Genomic DNA, 16,263 nt, shown 5'->3' on the forward strand with positions numbered 1-16,263 from the left:
AAGGGAAGGTGATTGAGGGCATAAAAACCTACTCTTGTTATTCTTCTTCAACTCATCCCTTTCCCAAAGTAGCAAGCGAGTCCCGGCTTTCCTCTACTTCATTGAAGCAGAAGGTACTTTGGAACAGCCCACGTGTTTGCAGAAAGCCCCTGTTCAGAAATCCATCATAGCAGGATGTTGAGCTTGGAACCTCTGGCCATTCTGCACAACCTTGCAACCTTTTGAGATTATATCTGAGATATCCATGGCAGCCCCACTGTTTTGGTCTCTGCTGCCTGCTATCCAAAACAAATCTAAAAGGCTCTGTAGTTTTAATAAGACTGTGGATACCTGGAGTTAAACACTTCAGTGAGCAGCATTAGGAATATAAAATGCCCATCAATTTAGTCTCCTTTTTTAGATGTACGCTACCCCTGATATATAGCTACTGGATTTTTTGGCTACTGTTTTTCTGGAAAATATCTAGAGCAGGCTTTCTTGACTAGGGTTTTGTGAAACCCTGAGGTTTCTTGATGGCCCTGGAAAAGTTTCCAGAATTGGGATGGGGGTCAGTATATCAGATGAAATTACCATATATGGTAATGTCAACCCCCCAAATTGCCCAGTGACAAGCCTGGAGGGGGTGGGAAGGGGAGGTCCTTGAGTGGGTGTGTCCACAGTTACGCTTCTCAACTATATTCTGCACAATTGTGCCGCTTCTGGGGGTTCTCGAAGCCTGAAGAATGTTTCAGTGGTGAAGAAGTTGAGCAAGGCTGACCTCGAGGCTAACCTCTGCCACTTTAGGAGTAACACGGAATAAATGATGGCGTACTAAAATAATCAGGATGGCAGAAGAGAGGATGGAGGGTAGGGGGCTGCCCAAGGCCACCCAATGATCTCAGCTCAGAATGGGAGTTTTCTCAGCCTAGAGGCAGATGCAGTCCAGTCAACACCGTCTATAGGTCCTGCTTCCTCCCCCGGCTGTCATTCATATCACTTGAGCTAAGTCTTCATTTGACTCCAGGCCGTTCCTCCCTTCCCTTGGTCCACCATTGCTTGCTGTTATGGTCATTTGTACTTTACCAAGTTGTGGTTGAGAAATGACATACACCAAATGGGACATGGCGTAGTGGCCAGGAGGTCAAGGCTACCACAGAGGCAGCCCAAGTTCAAGTCCTTGCCCAGTTGTGGACCTGGTTGAGTGATGTTGGGTCAGCCACTCTCTATCACCCTAATCTACCACACAGGGAGAGGGTAGCCACTTAATGTCACCCTGAGCTCCACAGAGGGAAAACAAGATACAGTCTCTGCTAACTAGATACATAGACCTTCTACCCTTTGAAGGTCTGCTCTAACAAGGAAAAGTAGGTAGGATGGATCGATTTCTGACCAACTTTACTTGCGTTGTGCTTACTCGCTGTAAAAGTAAGGCCATGTCTTTTTTACATTCACAGGAAGAGGTAGACTTGGGCTCCAATCCTCACCTGTCTCCTGTTTCATTATATGACAAAGGCTCTCAAAATTCCCCCTCACCTGTAAAACGGGAGAAGAAGCCCCCATCCAAAACCATCCACCGCTCAGGTAGGATCAGTCTGTTTTGCTTTGCTCATCCACAATAAGGAAAAGACCCGTCTTACTGTGTGGGGGATTGCTGAGTGTCAGGGCTGTTGCCATGTCAAAGATCTCTAAGTCATTTAAGCATTTAAAAAAAATGATGTATGGATTCTTTGTAAATTCTCACAAATATAAAGCAGCAGTTCAAAGACTAAAAATCGTAGTTGATTAGTGCACATTTTGTAGCCGGCATAATTTTGGAAAGCAGTGGCTTGAACAATAAATGGAAGAGAAAATTTGTACACATTTTGTAGTGTGCCATCTCAGAAGAGGAATGCAGATTTTTAAGAGAAATGATAGCCAACTCAGCTGGGGGAGGGGGGGGTGATCTGATGAGTTTTCCTGTCTTTGTCCCCTACCAATATTCAGAGGGAAATTCGATCCCCTCCTCTGAGTCACAGTACAGCTTCATGCAAATAAATTTCTAGATTCACAAAAAGCCAGCAATCGCAACTTTCTATGCAAGAGCTGATGGCAGCCTTACTCCATCCTGTCTTTCAGCAAATGAATCTGCAGCGACCCCGAGCCGGTGCAATTCAGCAGCCTCCAAACCTTCAATTCAGCTGAAGCCTCTCTTGCCCGCCTTCCGGGAAGCTCGGCCTGGCCTCAGCATCCGGGCAAAAACCATTGTCTTCCCAGCGCTGCCGACGCTTCTGACGCTGCCAAAGCAGGCGCCTGTTGTCGCAATTCAGCCGGCACCACACAAAGGTAAGTGCCGCACATGCACGATTCGGCCGCGCATATGCAATGCGCGGGCGCACCTTGCGCGGGCAGGCAGTTGCCCTGCCGGTCCCCAGCCTCAAAAAGGTTGGGGACCACTGACCTACAGGATGAAGCTCAGCTCCGCAGCTGTGGGAGAAGCTGCCTTCTGCTGGATCAGATGGCTGATCCACTGTATTGTCTACTGAGACTGGCTGTAGCTGTCTGAGTTCTCAGATGGCTCTTTCACATCGTCTGCTCCTTGGTCCTTTTAGATGAAGATGCCAGAGCTTGAATCTGAGCTGTTCTTCATGCCAAGCAGATGCCCTGCATCGGAGTTGTGGCCCTCCCAAAATGGAATCAGCTTCAATTTGCTTGTTTACAGTCCTCCTCCCAATTTCTTTGTCTGCATTATAATAATAATTCTGCATTAAAGTTTGCGTCGTGCATATGCAACTTCAATATGGAAGTTAAATGCAATCCTCTTGCCCGTTATATGTATTTAATGCCTCCCCCTAGTGGTGAGGTCATCAGAATTGGCTTTTGTAGTGGCTGCCTAGGTAAGGGCTGGGAGGAGGAGGAGGATGTGGGCCTTGGTGAGGTTGGGAATTCTAGTTGAAGATGGATTTAGGCAGATTCATGAATGGCTCTTTCCAGCATGTCAAAAAGGGATATGGCAGCTGTCCAGGGTCCTGATTTGTATCCTGGCGGTAGCCTGAAAGGGGCAAATATATGCTGTCAGCTTGGGAAGGGGAAGGGGAACGGAGACACTGCTCTTTTCTGGTTTATTTTCCCTTATGGAGGTAATCCAACTGCTGGGGGAGATTTAAACCTCAGCCCCAACCTCATCCCCCCCTCCCCCGTTGTAAGTGCAGTTCAATTAGCTGGGCAGATGTGCTCCTGAATCACTCTGGGCTTCATCTAGTCAGGCATTTTGATGGCTTTAAATAAGGCTAAGTGCATTAAATTAGGCTAGCCCTGTTATTAGTGGTTCAGCCCTGATAACTAAACGGGACTTTGAACTTCAGAGGCAGTATCCCTTTGATGAACAGGCAAGCGGCACTGCCCTGATTGCTCCAGGAGGCGCCTTGTTGGCACAAGCTGGAAACACAGGGCTAGACTCTGTGCTCAGAACTGCAGCCAAAGATGCCATGTGGCTGGCCCTTTGGGAAGATCAGAAGTGTTTTTGTGGTGTCGCATCATAGTGTCCGGCACAAGCCTAAAGCTGCTCTTTTGCAACTGGTAGTTGCATTTGGAAGGGTTTTCAAGGGCTGGCAGAAATGTAAACCTGCAGCTGGTTTCTCATTCGTCGTAGCTGCCAAAGGGCAAAATGTATCCTGCATGTAGCTTCACAGTCTTCCTCGATTCACTGATGGATGGTGTCGATGTTCTTTTGTAGGTCAACCGGTAGTGCTTTCGCAGCCCGCCATGGTGCAGCTTCAAGCGCCCAGCATCCTTCCTGCCGCTAACCCGGTCATTGCAGTCAATGGTGGAGTCACGTCACTGCCTGGTCACCCTGTCAGCGTCCTGGCACACACTGTGGGAAGCAACCTGGCCCAGGGAAGCCCTGCGGAAGTGAAACCTGCCGCTCATGCCACAGCTCAGAATACAAGCCCAGATGTAAGTTCTCACGAACGCTGGTGTATAATTGCAGAAAGCTTCAGAAAGGAGGACCCAGGGTGGGGTCCTGACTGTTTGGCATCCCTAAAACCTTGAAATGCACGTTTTTCGTTAAACCCAGAAACTGCTAACCCTCATTAATGGTAGATAGGTGATATCCCCTGTAGCCTTGGGAACCCAATAGTTTTGGTTAGAGTTTCCAGGCTCACAGCTGGTTCTGATCTAGGTGCTTGACTTCGTAGACACCATTATATTTATGGATCTGGCTCTGTCTAAGGAAGCTTCGGCTCTGGCTTCCTTCCCTGTCTTAGCATTTCTCAGCTCCTCCTCCCACCATTTGCTATGCTGTCCAGATCCCTCTGTGCCATGCAGGGCAGGGGAATGATGGTATGAGTGCCTTCCGCCTCCATCCAGCAATCCCTGCTTTACCACTTTTGAGTCCCTTTGCTTTCCTGTTGTTCTCTCTTCCCAACCCACAGCCACCCACCACAGATAGCTGGCATCATGCGAGTCAAGAGGGTGTAGCGGCTAAGAACGGCAGCCTCTAATTGCTTCTCCACTCCTCCACGTGCAGCCAGCTTGGGTGACCATTAATGCTGTTCTTGCAGAGCAGTTCTCTCAGAAGTTATCTCACAGGGCGTTTGTTGTGTGGAGAGGAAAGAAAGGGGTTTGTAAGCCACTCGGGGACTCCTTTGGGTAGAGAAAAGTGGGGCATCAAAAGCCAACTCTTCTTCTCTTCTTCTCGGCATGAAATAAAGGTGGTTGCATTCAGACAAGGCATCTGGTACATGTGATGATGCACTGTGGGACCTTTTGCATTGCAGTCCTCAGCAGAGTTATCTAAGCCCATGGGCTTAATTTTAGCAAAGTGCAACTCTGCCTAGGTTGCACCATTTGTCTTGTTGCTTCCGTACTTGGACAGCGAGTACAGCTAGAAGGAGAAGCCACCCTGTGCTCCCTCCAGAGGTTCCCTGTGCTGTTTTCTCTATGTTCAGGGAACCAGCTCCAAGGAATCACTACTTTTTCCTCCCACTGTACGCCTGTCAAACTTTGACAGCTGTCAACCAGTTAAAAATCAAAGCTGAACTTTGAAATGCAGGTGAGAACCAGGTCAGCCTCCACCCAATTCCCTTCCAAATCCCAAGCTGGGAAGTTGGGTGCAGTGTTAAGAGCACTGAATTCTAATCTGGTGAGCCGGGTTTTATTCCTCACTCCTCCCCCACACGTGGCCAGCTGGGTAACCATGGGCTAGTCACAGTCCTGTCAGAAGCTGTTCTGACCGAGCAGTAATCTCAGGGCTTTCTCTGCCTCACCTCCCTCACAGGGTGTCTGTTGTGGGGAGAGGAAAGGGAAGGCAAATGTAAGCCGCCTTGAGAGTCCTCCAGATAGAGAAAAGCTGCATATAAGAACCAACTCTCCTTCTTCTTCAGTAATATCAGGGCTCTCTCAGCCTCACCTCCCTCACAGGGTGTCTGTTGTGGGGAGAGGAAAGGGAAGGCAAATGTAAGCCGCCTTGAGAGTCCTCCAGATAGAGAAAAGCTGCATATAAGAACCAACTCTCCTTCTTCTTCAGTAATATCAGGGCTCTCTCAGCCTCACCTACCTCGGAGGGTGTCTGTTGTGGGGAGAGGAAAGGGAAGGCGAACGTAAGCCACTGAGAGTCCTTCAGATAGAGAAAAGCAGCATATAAGAACCAACTCTTCTTCTCTCACAGGAAAATGCCCATGTTCTGTAAATGACTGTTACTGTTGACACCTTCCTGTTTAAGCAGATTACTTTCCCATTCTTTAATTTGCTCGTGGTAAAACCTTTGTTTTGTTTTCCTTTGTCTTGTTTCAACAAATGTTTAAAATCCTGTATGCTGGGGTGTTTTTTTTTTGGGGGGGGGAGCACATGCAGTTTTGTTAGTTGCTTTCAAAATGTAATTAGATTTTGAGAGTGGAATTATAGCCAATCAGATAATCCAATGTAGTCGTCTCTCATTAAGCTAAATTTAATGTCAACTTCAGATCCTGAAGTACAAACCAAGACAGGCATAAAACCTCCTCAGTAGGAGAGAAGGGTCTCCTTAGGGAAAATATTTGTTTCATTCTCAGCTGTCTCTCTTTGTGCAAAGGCTAATGTGCATAAATAGGTGCTTCTGGAAAGGTTTTAGAGGCTGGATAATCTAAATTAGAAAAACGGTTTGCTGACTTGAATGAATTAAAACTTTTATTAATGCAACACGGGGACACAGCAGATAAAAAAGCCAGAATAAGGCATAATAGATAAATGGGACAGAGAGAAAGTGGACCATGCTTGAACGAACACTGCCCCATCCACAACGGAGGGTAAGCTCAAAATGCCTGAAACGAGACGATTGGCTTCATGTTTAAAAATCTGTGGGTTACAAGAAGGAAAAAGCACACATACCTATTTTGTTTCTGCTGAAAAAATATTTGCGTGTGTGTTTTGTCCAGGCTAACCACAGAATATTTCCTGGCTAGCATCTCTGCCTGGATGTGTCTTGTAAATCTTCTTAGTGCAGTTGAGGTGGCAGAAAGCGGTTTCTGAATCAGCCAGATCCCCTTATTTGGAAGAAGCATATCAGAGGACCTTCCCCCCAGGAGCTCAGTGGCATGGCTGCCTCTTCTGAAAGACATGTTACCATCTCGCTCCCTTAATGAAGGCACACCGCCGAGACTGCAGCATAGAACGGAATCCACTGAGACTTGAGCCCACTTGGAAAGCCAGGTCCATGCCCTGCCTCCTCTGTTCAACTGCAAGGGTCCAGGCTCCTTCGATGAGTGCTGGGAAACAGGGAGACCTTGTTCTCACAGAGGTAGCAAACTTGAGCAGGGCAAGGGCTTGCTGGTTTGAAGGCTCCTTCATTACCCATGGTCCTTGTAGCAAGCTGCCTTGTCTGTAGGCGAAAGGGCTTAGGGCTGCTGCTGCTTCTGCTTCCTTCTCTTCTCCTCCTTCCCCTTCTTCCTCTTCTTCCTCCTCCTCTTCCTCATCCTCTTCCTCCTCCTCTTCCTCTTCTTCTTCTTCCTCTCCCTCCCCCCTTAAATATATTTCTCAGTGTAAATTCAACTATTATTCTCAATCAAGACCTTTTTGTTACTGTAATTCAGAAAGACAGTTCATCATCATCTTGAGAATCAACATTGCAGAGAAGAAGAATGATGTTGATACGATCCCTGTATGTAATTATAGAAGCTTCCTCCCCTTTTTACTGTTTCCCCCTATAAATGTAACCACTGTTCTCACAAGGGACTCTCCAACCGTCCTCAGACTTCGAGATCGATCCTTCTTTCAAGCGTGGTGTCGGTGGGTCCATAACCGCACGCGCAGCCATTTGAGCGCTGCAATCTCCCTTCCCGTCTCGCCCGCAGGTGAACGTCCTGAGGCGGCAGCAGCGCATGATCAAAAACCGGGAGTCGGCCTGCCAGTCGCGCAAGAAGAAGAAGGAATACCTGCTGGGCTTGGAGGAGAGGCTGAAGGCAGCCCTGCTGGAGAACGATTGCCTGAGGAAAGAGAACGGCACCTTAAAGCGGCAGCTGGACAACTTGGCAGTGGAGGTCGGTGGTTGTTGCCGGCAGACACATGTGTGGAGTGTTGTGGCTGGTGGCTGGTGGCTGGCCACCGAATCTGGCTTCACAAGTCTGTTAAGGCTGCAGGGCTGGTCCGCGCTTCTGCTTTGGTGGATTCCGCTTCTGTTCGCCTCCCGTGCGCCATTCTCACTGTGATCCTATAACTGCGCGTTTTGGGGATCCAGCTCTCAGTAACATGACAGTACCACCTTCTTGCTCTGCACTGCTAGACTATCTTGCCCTTCCCCGTCCTTGCCCCTTAGCCAACCTTCAGCTCAGGCTGTAAACAGGCAGTTTACAGCAGGGGTAGTCAACCTGTGGTCTTCCAGGTGTCCATGGGCTCATGGGAATTGTAGTCCATGGACATCTCAGGTTGACTCCCCCTGGTTTACAGGACTTGCAAAAACTGCTCTGCGAATTGTGGCTGGTGACTGCCTCTTGCCACTCTTGGGGTCCTGCCAAGCTTCTTGGGTCACTTGAGACATCCTGCGAGCATCCTTTGGGGTCTCTGTGTCAGGCCCCAGGGCGCCTCTCTCTCCCCAGTGACGTTTCTCAGGCGTGAAGAATAAAAACAGCATTAAACTGCTTAAGTGCATTGTCACAGATGCTCCTTGTGATGCACATTGTATCAGCCCTACCCCTGATGTTTGGAAGTGATGGGGAAACGGGTGTGTCCTGTTTTTCCTTTCCTAATTTCTTCTTTTTCTTTTTGGGTCTCCAGAACCAGAATCTCAAAGGCTCGCCTCCAAAGAGAAGAGCTCTCTGCGTGATGGTGCTGCTGGCTTTCGTGGTACTAAATTACGACAGATTAAGGTGAGACTTCTTTCTGGGCACTCCGGGAGCCTGAACCCCCCTGGGATGGGCCAGAGTCAGCTCTCGGCATCTCCCGCCGTTGTTTGAATTGGGTGGAAGCTATTGGCTGTGAGCTTCCATTCCTTTGGGGGATTGTTGCGGTGTCTGTGGGAAAACCCAGGCACATTGGCTCTCTGGCAAGGAACCGCTTTCTAGGCCCAGGAGCCCAAAACATTGTCTCACTCTCACATTCTGGCTGTAGTTGTGGTGGATGTTCGTTTCTCTCCAAGATAGGGAGTGGGGTGACGAATCTAGGAAAGGGCATGGGATGTGGGTGGCAAATCCTTAACCTTCTGGTATTGAAGCATGAGAATGAATATCATTGATTCTCTTTTGGTCCCTCTGTTTTTGAGCCCTCTTTATTCCCATGACTGCTGTAGGAAGCGTGGTTTTATGCTGGTTCTTAAAGTGGGATTTGTTTGCTTGTTTTTCCTATGGCATTTGGCATATGGTTTTTCATATGGTATTTCATACGTGCAACGTAGCCAGGAGATCCTAAGATTGGCCGGCTGCCAGGCAAGAAATGTTCAGAAGTAGCTTGCAATTGCATGTCCCTGTGTCACGACCTTGGTATTCCTTGGAGGTTGCCCTTCCAAGTGCTAGCCAGGGCCGACCCTACTTAGCTTCCGAGATCTGATGGAAACAGGTTGGGTAGTTGAAGTGGGAAAGTTCTTGGTACGCATTTTGCCTTTGCTCTGGATCCTGTTGTTTTCTTCCTAAAGACACTGCTGCAGGGTGTGTAGCATAATTGTGTGATTTATTTAAAACACGGAAAGCACAGAGTCATGTCTGACCCTTGGGGTGACGCCCTCTAGCGTTTTCTTGGCAGACTCAATACAGGGTGGTTTGCCAGTGCCTTCCCCAGTCATTACCGTTTTCCCCCCAGCAAGCTGGGTACTCATTTTACCGACCTCGGAAGGATGGAAGGCTGAGTCTACCTTGAGCCGGCTGCTGGGATTGAACTCCCAGCCTCATGGGCAGACAGCTTCAGACAGCATTTCTGCTGCCTTGCCACACTGCGCCACAAGAGGCTCTTAAAACACATACTCCTGCCTTTTGTCTTTTATGACCCTCCCCCTCACATACAGTTATTTAGTGTCATCATCAAAACCATAAAAGGCTAGCATAAGGCGTTCTGATCACTCTCTCTACTGTTGCAGCTCCCCACCCTGTGATGTACTACGCCATCCCTTTTTCTGATTTGCAGTGAGGGAGCACAAGAAGCACTTCGTTCCTCCTCACCTAACCCTGAGGCTCTCTTTGGGATGAGGGCAGGAAGGGGGGGAGCTGTGGTTGGTATCTGGGCCACCCAACATGAGAAGTGACAGGAAGGTTTTTCTCCTCATGAAGGCATGGGTAATTATTCCAGTCTGTCTCTAGCATTGACACAACATGGAATCATAGAGCTGGAAGGGGGCAGATAGGCCATCTAGTCTAACTCCCCTGCCTAATGCAGGATCAGCCTAAAGCATCCAGGATAAGTAGCTGTCCAGCTGCTGCTTCGTAAACTAGTAAGCTTTGATATTTTTCCATGGCTTTCTAAGAAATGGCAGCTTCGACCCAGCATTGCTGTTTGATTGGTTGGCAGGCCTGTTTCAAATTGTCCTGGTGCATCAAGCACTGCCCATCCATTCCCTTCTGGGTTGTCTTGCTGGGTCCAACCGAAGCCACTGCACCAATGCCACTGGGGCTTGCTTGAGCCTGGTTGGCCAGGCCATGTATGCCCCGTAGGAGATGCCCCATCACCTCCGGCACGTTGCCGTGCATAGGCACCCTCCTTGTTTGCAACCAGTGTTGTCAACCTGCTCTGACTTACGACGGTGTGCCAGGATCACTGCACGGCAGCAGCCTCCGTCCGGATAGATTCTGCTTTCTGTTTCCAAAGCGGTCCAGCAGATGGGGCTCAAGGCAAAGGAATAAGCAAGGAACAGCAGGCTGGAAGCGGGTGTTGTGGCAGATCTGTCTTTGGGAGGGGAAGGGCGCTCTGCTCCTGCCATTTGCCTGCTGGGTCTATTCTCCTCCCCCCTCCCCCCCATTTTGTGTGGCTGGGAGCCTCCCGGCTCTAATCCAGAGATGATTCTGTCCTCAGAAAACTTTTATTACCAGGCATGCGTTTCGTATGATATCACCGTTGGCGGCAGCAGAGCAGTTACTGTACAATTTAGCTTTAACCAAAAAGAGAGAGAGAGGGGGAAGAAGTCCTGGCATTTTAAGTGCGCAGGGTTTGTTTCTTCGCCAGATTTACAAATCAAATCCAGTTAAGCCTGGCTAGTTAGAGATGGCCTTCTCATTTATCACTGACACGTGGCCCAGGAAGACAGAGCACGGCGAAGAACCAGATTTCCTGGAGCAGAATTTGTTCCTTGTCACAAATTTGTCACAAGGCAGCTGGCTCTGTCTTTGATGATCTATGAAACTCAGTGGCTTTGGAAAGGGGAGTTGTGGATGATTTATTTTGTTTTATTCTGCTCCCTTCAAAGGCTCCCTGCAAAGGACGCCCTTGGTTGCTTCCCCCTTTTCTTTCTCCCCTTCCCCGTTTTATCATCACAACAAGCCTGTTAGGTAGGTTTCGCTGAGAGGGAATGTGGTGGGGCCAAGGCATGTTCTTTGGAATTAAGGATTTGAACCTGTGTCTCCCTCCTCTTGAGTTCAGCCCTCTGTTTGTATTGGCTCTCCATCCTCTGGCAGCTTCCGTAGTTATTGTGTGGGCAACTGAGAAGTAGGTGTGGCATGAGGATTTCAGAGGTGGGCTATGTTTGCCGTGATGGCTTCTCTAATGTGGTGACACCCGAAATCGTATTGCCTAGCTCAGCCTTTCTCAACTTTTTTACCACCGAGAAACTTCTTTCAGGCTCCGAGAAACCCAGAAGTGGCGCAATCGTGCAGAATGTGGTTGGGAAGCACAGCTGTAGACATACCCACTGAGGGCCCCTCTCCTTCCTATCCCCTGCAGACCCATCGTTGGCCATTTTGGGAGGGGTGGATGGGTAGACTTGACCATATATGGTTTTATCACCCACTAATGTTCAGCAAATTAAAAATATATATATATACAAAAATTAACTCCCACCTATTTGGGACACCCTTCCAAGGCCATCAAGAAACTCCAGAGTTTCACAAAACCCTGGTTGAGAAAGCCTGGTCTGCTTTAGGATGCTTAGGGCTGATCCTGCATTGAGCAGGGGGTTGGACTAGATGGCCTGTATGGCCCCTTCCAACTCTATGATTCTATGATTCTAACAACAAGAGAGCAAGGAGATGGCAGCAGCAGATCAGAGGGGGAGCAGAAATGGCTTGCCAAGCCTAAATCCGACTGACTGTATCAATTTCCCTGCCTAAAAAAAGTATGTGGTACAACTTGGGTTGCTTCTGCTACAACACTTAAGTGCTCAGCTTTGAGGTTGGTTCTTTAGTGTGACTCAGGACCCCTCATGTCCACATGCTCAATGTCCAACTCAATACAACAACGAGAACCATCTGCGGATGCATTAAACCTACTCTGACCGATTGGCTACCCGCATTGTACCACGTTGCTCCCCTGCATCTCTGCAGACACGATACTCTTCTTTGTGAATACAGAGAGATAATTGAAAGCAGGCCATTTTCAAACTGCCTTTGTATTCCATTTTAGTGGCTGATTGCTAATGGGTTTTTGCCCCTGTCATTTCAGGCAGACTCATTTTAATATCCAGCCGCTAGCGGAATCTATTAACCTGTTCATAGAAACCCGCTTGCATCAGGTTGGCCAAGCGTGGTTGAACCACTTTGGAGGGAAACGGCTTTCTTCCATTTTCTACCCCTTCATTGTGCTCCTGGACCACTGTGGCATGCTGTTCACAATGTCCATAGCACCTCCTAGAATGCTGCTATTTCCCCACCCTTTCTTACTGTGTGATCTTCTGCTGACTTTGTTTTGAATGTTCTAAGTTGAGTGCTATAGCGCTAAACCAGTATAGCGCTTCAGTGCTATAGCAGCACCATAGACATGCCTTGACTCCATTAACTCTCACCAGGTACAATTGAGTGGATTGAAAATGTAGATATTAATGTTTTGGGGGATTGCCCAATCTGTCTGCATACCAGTCGTATCAATTTGATTAGGTATTTTATTAGAATCATAGTTGGAAGATACCTCTAGAGTCATCTAGTCCAGAATGCAGGAAATTCACAACCAACTGTCCACAACAGTGGTACCTAATTGCATGAACATGTGCACGTACATTCATAGCACAGGCCCCTTTCTTCATATTTTCCTGGTATTACTAACAATTCTGTCTGTCTTGTGCACTGGCGCTAGCCATGGTTGACGCATACCCAGGATTTCGTATAACCATGGTTTGCAGATTTGCTTTGAAATCTTGCTTTGTGAGGGGTTAATGGTTTGCGTTGACGCATGGTTGATGCTGGAATGGAAGCAAGGTGAAATGCTTTGGTGGGTGAGAATACTTGTTCTCCAGGCTGGCTCCCGATCGGCGAGCCAGCAGAACTTCCACACCACGTCCAAGTTTTGGATTGCAGTAACTAAGAAGGAGCATTGTCTTTCGAGTTTGTTTTTAAAAGAATCTAGGTGCGTTTGTGCGTGCTTCTTGGGAGTTTGCCTCTAGGATGGGTGTATAGCAACCCAAATCCCACACCCAGTATAATTTACTCAGGGAGAATAGGAGGCATTGTGAAAACGAGATCACAAAATCAATATGTGCAGTGTGTGAAGCCCCTGACTTGAAGGCCCAAAGGGTCAGGGAGGCTCACGCAAAGGGTGTGTGCTAGCTGACGAAGAGTACAAGACAACTCAAAGACGCCGTCTAAACTTACAGTCCTTTGCCGTCACAGGCCCCTGGCTTTATGATCCAGCTGATGTTTCTGTGTTGCTTTCAGCGGGTTCGAGTGGAATCTCAACTTGTCTGAGCCTCAAGCCAGCTCTTCCCACCAGGGAAGGCATCTTCTGGAATTCTCAGCAAGTTTACCTCAGGAAGCCGGTGGTGGGAATAACGATGGGTAAGCATAAGAACCTCTTCTCTTTGTCTTCTGGTTTCCAGTGTCTTTTCAACTTGGATTCCAGCTAACGCTTCTGTAGTGGCAAAATTTCTGCTCCTGGAGGTGGGCTTCCACATCTCCCACAAGAGAGGCAGCTTGGTTGTAGTGGTTAGGAGTGTGGACTTCTAATCTGGTGAGCCAGGTTTGATTTCCCGCTCCCCCACATGCAGCCAGCTGGGTGACCTTGGGCTCGCCACAGCACTGAGAAAGCTGTTCTGACCAAGCAGTAATCTCAGGGCTCTCAGCCTCACCCACCTCACAGGGTGTCTGTTGTGGGGAGAGGAGACTGTAAGCCGCTTTGAGTCTCCTTCGGGTAGAGAAAAGGGGCATATAAGAACCAACTCTTCTTCTTCTTTAAATGTCCCCCCTCAAATGCCCTCCTCAGCAACAGGAGCCATTTCAGGGTCCTGCCGGGTGGGGGATGGGTAAGAAAATTTTACTTTCTGAGTGGAAGTTCTTGCGCCCATGGAAGTGCTCAGCAGGATCCCACCCGTTGTGCATGTGTGTATGTTTGCCCATATGCGCGTGTAATCGATAGGGTTAGTCTGCCTTACGTTTCCCCTTTGACTGCAATGACCTGGATATCCATGTTTTTGTAAGAAGCTGGAGTCACAAAGAGGGTCCGGATTGACGGGCAAGAGCGTGACGGTTTTCTATAAATGGGAATTGTTTGCCGAATTATTTACCGTAGCTTTTATGCCGGAATGCCAGGGTCACCCTACGGCTTCCAGATTAAAAAAGAGAAAAGAAATTGTCCAGACGCTTTTGACTCTAAGGTTCTCCCCCAGATTTTAGATGGTATCCCTTTGTGGATCTCAGCTTTCAATGAAAGCTTGGAAAGGCTACAATCTGCCTTCTTTTGGCAGATCCTAGGAACTGCAAACGGTGTTCCTTATTCTTCCCTATGCCTTGAAATTGGGCATAATCTTCTTCAAACTGAGGCCTGACTTTCTGCTTTTAAATAGTAGCTAAAATTGCATTTTAGGGTTCGATCCAGATAGTCTACTGGCCTGTTTATTGAGGGGCTCCTTTATATTCAAATGGTTCTCTACCATCCTGACTCCATGCAAACATATTGGGATTGGCTATAATTCCATGCTATCTCTGAATGTTTCTTCCATACTGCATCTAATTAAACAAAGGCTTCAAGAATTTTAAAAAATCCATCCGGCTGTCCCGGCACTTTGTTCTCCCCGCGCTCTTGGTCTCCAAGTGCAGCATGGGGTAATGCCGTCTTATTTCTATAACTTGGCGAAGCCCCTTTACCGCAAAGTGTTTCTGCTTGCACGCCTCAGTGCTTCTCCATCCAAAGTATCACAAGATTAGCTAAGTGTCACAAGATTGGGTAAGATTCCTTTCGAAAATAGATGATGTCCTTGCGAACTAAATGTTCCTGACGCTATCCAACATAGTGGCCTTTGTGCGTGGTCCAGCGAAGGCATGTCACACCCCTTCCACCGAAATGGAGAACTCATCAAAGACCAGATCTGCCAATTTCTACTGATCGATAAGGATGCTAATGTCGCTGTGATTACGGCCAATTTTATTTTTGTCTACAGTTTTTAAAACTAAAATGACGGGCACATGAAGACTATCCTGCTTCAGTTTCCCATGCTCCTGACTTGTTTTGTGGCTGAGCTGCAGAGGGATTTTTTGCCAGCCGGGGGCCCTTGTTGAAACTCGACCTGGGGTTGGAAGTGCAGAACCAGAAAGGCCCGGCTTGCAGCACTTACACTGCAGTTGCTTTACGAGCCTGTGTTAGCCAGAGTAGGAACGGATTAACTAATTCCAGGAGGGGCCAATTCAGAGTCTTCCTGTTGCCCACATGAGCTGCAGGGGTTGATCACGCACAGCCCTTTCCATTCCTGTGCCTGAAAACGGCTCCGCGGCCCAAGCACACAGAGTCATTCATGGGGCTAGGTGCCAGCCTCAATGCTGCGAGGTTCTAGAACAGAACCCCAGAGTGCTGCTCCTGAGCAGGGACACGCTCGGTGCGTGCAGCACCATCTGTTCCTCTAAATACAGAACTCACAGAAATCTGGCTGCTTGTCTCACAGAAGAGTCGGTGTGGTATGATCATTTAGCATGTCAGGGTCTGGGAAACCTATATTGTAGTCACCTCTCAGTTCTGGCTTCTTTCTGAGAGCCAGTGTAGTGTAGCATTTGCTGGCAGGGGCTCATGGGAATTGTAGTCCATGAACATCTGGAGGACCACAGGTTGACTACCCCTGGTTTAGAGTACCAACGGAGGATGAATGAAGCCTCCAGCTGCGACTGGCCTTGTGAGCATTTTACACAGCAGCAGCGTCTCTCCCTTGGAGGACTCCGTGGAACACACTGTTGGTCCTGACGCTCCATGTGAGCCCGCGGTGTTTGCCTGCCCTGTCTGCAGCCCGCCTGGACAGTGTCACTCCGTTTCTCCGCTAATGTTCTTGGCCATTTGCAGAAGTTTACTTTAGGCAGTGGGCAGATGCGTGCTTTAATCATCTCCAGATTGAGGGCTTGGCTTTTTCAGCTAGCGGCTTGTTCCCTCCTATTGGGAGTCTTTCCTTTCCAGTAGAGTTTTTTTCTTTCCTTCTTTTTTTTCTTTTTATGGCCGTCCACAGATGTGCGGAAAGCATACGTAGTGGAGAATGTTGCGGGAAGCAGGCAGGGAGACGAGCGTTTGTAATGTCTTTGCAACACAAATCTGACATGGTCTCGCTCAAAGTGTCAACTCTGTGTGTGTGTGTGTTTGCAATAGATCCTTTTGGGGCAGTGGGCTGGTGGAGCAGCAGGCTCCCTGATCCGTCCTCCTTCCATTTAATGCTACTATCTCCATGCAGCTGGCTTTGGGATAATTTACTGTTAGCCCTCCTGGTTCTAATCTTGTGCCTGCCATCTTGCCTGCAGC

At 48.4% G+C, this 16,263-nt stretch overlaps 1 protein-coding gene across 1 annotated transcript in view; it reads left to right on the plus strand.

The window, feature by feature from the left end:
* The window catches only part of ATF6 (activating transcription factor 6), an 87,748-nt gene that overhangs the window by 10,111 nt on the left and 61,374 nt on the right, over positions 1-16,263 (plus strand). Inside the window, exons 5-10 of the mRNA XM_077332568.1 lie at positions 1,434-1,560; positions 2,095-2,301; positions 3,692-3,912; positions 7,287-7,472; positions 8,206-8,297; positions 13,212-13,331. Coding sequence (XP_077188683.1) covers positions 1,434-1,560; positions 2,095-2,301; positions 3,692-3,912; positions 7,287-7,472; positions 8,206-8,297; positions 13,212-13,331 — 953 coding nt within the window. The remainder of the gene's footprint in view (positions 1-1,433; positions 1,561-2,094; positions 2,302-3,691; positions 3,913-7,286; positions 7,473-8,205; positions 8,298-13,211; positions 13,332-16,263) is intronic.

Source organism: Paroedura picta, chromosome 4, assembly GCF_049243985.1.
Source record: "Paroedura picta isolate Pp20150507F chromosome 4, Ppicta_v3.0, whole genome shotgun sequence".
NCBI lineage: Eukaryota > Metazoa > Chordata > Lepidosauria > Squamata > Gekkonidae > Paroedura > Paroedura picta.